Source organism: Montipora foliosa, chromosome 3 (genome assembly GCF_036669935.1).
Source record: "Montipora foliosa isolate CH-2021 chromosome 3, ASM3666993v2, whole genome shotgun sequence".
In the NCBI taxonomy this organism is placed as follows: domain Eukaryota; kingdom Metazoa; phylum Cnidaria; class Anthozoa; order Scleractinia; family Acroporidae; genus Montipora; species Montipora foliosa.
This window is the reverse complement of record NC_090871.1, coordinates 9924930-9929929: the sequence shown is the minus strand read 5'-3', so window position 1 is coordinate 9929929 and position 5000 is coordinate 9924930. Positions and strand designations below refer to the sequence as shown.

General features: G+C 38.9%; 2 protein-coding genes across 4 annotated transcripts in view; one reads left to right on the top strand and one right to left on the bottom strand.

Moving 5' to 3' along the window:
• The window catches only part of LOC137996699 (guanine nucleotide exchange protein smcr8a-like), a 42145-nt gene extending 37831 nt beyond the window's left edge, over positions 1 to 4314 (top strand). The window contains exons 29-31 of the mRNA XM_068842235.1: positions 489 to 552; positions 1221 to 1253; positions 2711 to 4314. Coding sequence (XP_068698336.1) covers positions 489 to 552; positions 1221 to 1253; positions 2711 to 2796 — 183 coding nt within the window. The 3' untranslated portion in view covers positions 2797 to 4314. The remainder of the gene's footprint in view (positions 1 to 488; positions 553 to 1220; positions 1254 to 2710) is intronic.
• A 482-nt stretch (positions 4315 to 4796) lies between these two features.
• Positions 4797 to 5000, bottom strand: part of LOC137996697 (arginyl-tRNA--protein transferase 1-like) — a 37745-nt gene continuing 37541 nt past the window's right edge. For all 3 annotated transcript variants that reach the window (XM_068842234.1, XM_068842232.1, XM_068842233.1), the window contains one exon: positions 4797 to 5000. This exon is cut by the window's right edge and continues 1181 nt beyond it. The gene's annotated coding sequence lies outside the window, so the exon portion shown is untranslated.

The window sequence follows — 5000 nt, the reverse complement described above, 5'->3', positions numbered from 1 at the left end:
CTTAGAAAATCTCGCGCCACATTGTCAGCCAATCAGAGGAAAGAAGCAAACCCATAGGTCACTTTCAAAAATATCATAAAGCAAAAGCGTGAGGCCCGCGTTGAGCGCGGGAAAAAGGTAGACAGCACGTTACAACAGGTCACTTTCAAAAATACCGTATTACTCTTTGTTTTCCCTTCAAAATTTTGTATAAGGATTGTTTCCAGTTTCTCTTGGGACTTTAATACAATGGTCCCAAGAGAAAATAAGAACAATGCTTATGCTTGCTTATGCAACATTTTGCACGGAAAACAAAGAGTATTATGGTATTTTGAAAGTGACGTATTGTAACGTGCTGTCACCCTTTTTCCCGCGCTCAACACGGGCCTCTTGCTTTTGCTTTTCGTTCTGGTTAACCTATTTGAATGTCCGTCTCAGTTTGGTTTTAATTTTGACGGTATTTGATTCAAATAGAAAATCATCGCATTGAATTGATTTTTTTTTCTCAGTATTTTGCTGAACTCGTCAAACAGCAGCAAGTTGAATTTCATCAGACTCAGACTCCTGAACAAGGTGCATTTTTTATTTTATTATATATACAAAGTATTTTTTACAAAATGAGCTGAAGAGTCATCATGTTTTGGTCCGGGCCACCAACACAGTTGTAGAAGAAGTTATTTTAAGTATTAAAAAGCTCCTGACGTCGCCGAAAAATGGTTAAATGAGAAAATACAATCGAGCGGTGCGTACTGTACGTACGTTTTCTTTGCCTTCCTTTGTCCTGGATGAACGTTCCCTCTTACGTGTTTTAGCGTGCGAAATGGCGGTCTGAAAATAGCCTCCTCCACTCCTGTATTGGTGTGCAGCCATTTCTGAAGACGTACACTCGTAACTGTGGGCTTCTGACGGTGGTATTTGCGCATGGCGCCTGTGTCGTTGTGTATGCAAGGAAGCAATTCTAGGGGACATTATTCAGAGTCAAACAATCATTAAGAATCCTGGTCTCAGTAGGAAACGCGTCAATTATCGGAATTTACGAATAGAGGTGAATTCGAGACATGTTCAAGCAAGTATGGCGCCCTGTCAACTGGGGCACGCCCTCTTCCATATTTTTTACGCAGTGAGTTTTGTGTTTGGATGGAGGCGTTTCTTTTGCATTTCCGTAATTCTGGACGTAAACTCTGCCGAAAAGTTAGACAAAGCTTTTGAAGTGTTAAATTTGCTTTTGTTTATTCTCTCAGATTTTTCAGCAGAAGCAGCCGCCTGTGATCCAGGTAAGTTCCATCAAAAAAACACACCATTCCGTATAATGCTGACATTTTGCTATTTGCGGAGATAGCCTCGCATTTTCTGTACTGTTTAAGCTTAAGGATTAATGGTTCGATGGTAAGATTCTCAACTTGCTGAAATCCCATAATACACCTCTTTTACCCCACGAAATTTTGCGTAGGCATTGTTTTCGATTTCTCTTGGGACATCTTCATGTCCCAGGATAAATTGCAAACAAAGACTGTGCACAATTTTGGAGAGTAAAAAGGTGTTATATGGGATTTGTGCAAGTAGAGAATTTCGTGCGCTCTGTCACCCGCCATTGCGCAAACTCATGTGATCTTTATAGTTGCTTGCCTTGCAGGCATCTCTGTAAGTGATTAGGACATTTCCTAACCGTATCAATTGACTGCAACGACAAGACTGTCTCTTACTGTTCTCATAGTAATTAGCGTCCTCGTAGTTGAAACTTCCGTAGAATCGTGACATTGAAAAAAAGGAAGTAAAAACAAAATGAGTTCAAATAATTTTAGTCAATTGACTCTACAACCTCGTTGCCAGTGTCCCTCTTCCAAGCTAAATGACAATTCAGATGGGACACTTTATGACAAATAGATAACAAACAACGTAAGGACCAACCAAGGAGACGAAAAGTGGTCTTTCCCATGCTCCATTGTAAGCGCTAATCTGCACTAAGCCTAAGCACTTGTTCGAGATTGGTTAGTTATTGGTGATCATCGAGGAAGACATTTTATACACATGTAGCATTTTGTATTTCTCCGTTTGCTCAAAGGTAAATAGTACTTGCCCATTCACCCCCGAGCTAGCCAATCAGAATGGGTGGAAAACATTATTCACTTATGTGGATTATACCAAATACATTTTATTGTTATTTACTCTATTCCTGATCTTTGAATGAAAGTGTATTTGCAGTTGCCCTGTTTTGAAACAAACTTCACCCCTTTTCCTAAATAATTGCAAAGTAATCAGCATGTGAACACCATGATTTTCCTAAAGGAAAAGGTGCTGCTTTACAGCTTCTCTGCCATTAATTGGCCGGGTCACTGATAAGCAAGCTGCCCTAAAATCGTCCACCGGTTTTTACTAGAGCGAGTTTCAATCGAGTGTCGTAAAACCAAAACCAAAGTTATTACTTGGCCAATCAAAAAGGACGGAGACCAACCAGTAAACCAATCAAAACTCTAAGTAATTACACGTAGCCGACACAAAGGGCGGGAAAATGTGCACGCGCGAGCCACGATTGGTTTTGGTTTCAATTCTGATTGGTTGAAAAAGTGGCGTGAGAACTTTGAACCAATCACTGGGTGAAGTAATGCAAAACCAAAGCAATTCGCTAATGACTTTCCACACTCAATTGACAGCCGCTCTATTGAGGTATCCTGAGACCAAGAACAAAAGTTGTTGTCATCTTAGATTTCGTTGTTGTTTTTTCCCCCCGCAGATTCACTCCCCGAAAATGCCTTGATCATAGCCGACTTGTCGAAGTGTGCAGTTTTCCGCAATGTGAAACCACTGGATTCATTTTAACGACCTAGCTAAAGCTGGCAATAAAATTAAAATTCCTTGGCTGTTGACTTGATCACGAAAGTGCAGGAGATAGTTATGCAGGACATTTGTTAATACTTCGAAATGCAATTTGCCGTCATCCTTTTTTAGGTCAAAAAAGGAAAACAATGGGATATGGAAAGCATATAATGCATTGGCCGGGGAGCACCTCAGGATCTATCCCAGTTCGTTAGCTACATGAAAAGTGTTTTTGTTCGATGTTTTCTGCTTATCGAATATTGCAGTTTCCGGACAACTTTGATTGTTATCACGTGTCGGGAAGAATCTGAAAGCACTATCGGGAAATGTCTACGATTGTAGTCAGTGACCTCTGGGACGGCCGGGAAAAAGAGATTGGGAACTAGACTTCCTTTGTTCGTAAGCACTATCCTGGAAAAACTGACCTGGGGCCCCTTTTCTCAAAAGTCCCGAAACTTTACGGGCCATTTTCGGTTGTCACGATTCCCTTTGTATCTCAAGAACGGAGAAGATTTAATTCGTCAAACTGCACAGTTATTTTTCTTTTTGTTACCTTAAAAACATTTTAAAAGATCGGCTTTCCAAAACGAGCGGTTGGCAGGTTCACAAATGGCTTTTCGGGACTTTCGAGAAACGGGCCTCGGAGAACTAAACCATGTACCAAGTTAACTTGGTACTTTCGCTCGTCGATGATTTATTCTCCAATATCTGCCCGTGGGTCTCCGAGGATGCGTGGTTCAGTGTTTGAAAGAGTTTTTAGTTGGGTAAAATTAGTGTATAACATTCAGGACGTATAAAGAAAAGCGAGCTTTTAATCTGTATCCTGGTCCCGGTTGTTCAAAAGCCGATTAACGCTAATCCCAGATTAAAAATAAACCAAAAAATATATTTCTGTACTCCCAAGTTCTGTTCAACGCTGATATTGGGCAAAACTTTACATTAGAAGTCAATCTTGAAAAACAAAAATAAGCAAAAATAAGTTGAAAACATGAAAGAAAATCTTACGCCAATCCTGGATTAAGTTAATCGGCTTTCGAACAACCGGGCCCTAAATGATAAATTTGTAGACAATGATATTGAAGAGTGGATTCACGTAATTAAGACGCCATTCGTAGCTTTTTTCTACTGTAATAAATCATATTTTTTTGCTGTTCTTTTGTAAGGATGTCCTACTTTATGTCTGCGCGTGTGGTTGCAGTGGATTTTTAGAAACAAATTTTCCAAGAAAACAAAATACAGCAAGAGTATTTTCTAACATGGTTACAGCTAAAGCCGGGCTTAATCCGTTCAAAACCATCGGAAAGATTCAAGGGCTGTAGTTTTTTTTTGGCAAAAGGTTAGTGATGCATGTAGCCATAGGAAATTTCGCCTCCCTGAATAAAGAAATAAATTGTAAGTAGTTTTAAGGATCGTTGTAGTGATCAGCGCACAACTCAGTGATCTATGCCAAAGATTTATTGTTATTATAATTATTAGTATAGACCTATTATTTAATTTTACAAAATAAAATCTCAATCTTTTTAAATGTCACTTTGGGGTCATGGATCTGAAGAACCAAATAGACAATCACCGGCTGATATATTCAGTACAAAAAAAATAACCAATATTCAGTCCGAAACAAAAGGCATCATCTCGAGGCTCTGGGGAATAAATATAAGGATTTGTATGAGTTTATTCCCCAGAGCCTCGAGACGATGCCTTTTGTTTTGGACTGAATTTTAATATATCGAAATTGGTCTATTGTGGTTTTTGAACAAATTTTTGACCAAATTCAACAGTACAATAAGCAATTATTGGATTCGGTTTTCGCATGATAGCGAGAATTATCAAGGCCGAGGTTTGTTATCTGCCGAAGCCTGAGGCGGATAACACAAACCGAGGCCTTGATAATTTCGCTATCATGCGAAAACCGAATCCAATAATTGTTTTATTATACAATTATAAATGTAGAAGCGTTGAGACATTTCACAGAACAACAACAAAGTAAGCCACGCAATGACACGTTTCAGTGTAAACATCTTTATTAATGACAGCCGTGAATTACATGTAAAGCGGAATTCAAAAGGTTTACAGAAAGGATTTAAGCCTAAAACATCTGAAAACGTTTCAGGAAAAACTGAATCAAACTGAAACTTTTGAACAAAATTCTAAAGTTAAGTTGTACGGTCTTATCAAAAATGTTCCCGATATCGAGATGTAAACAAAAC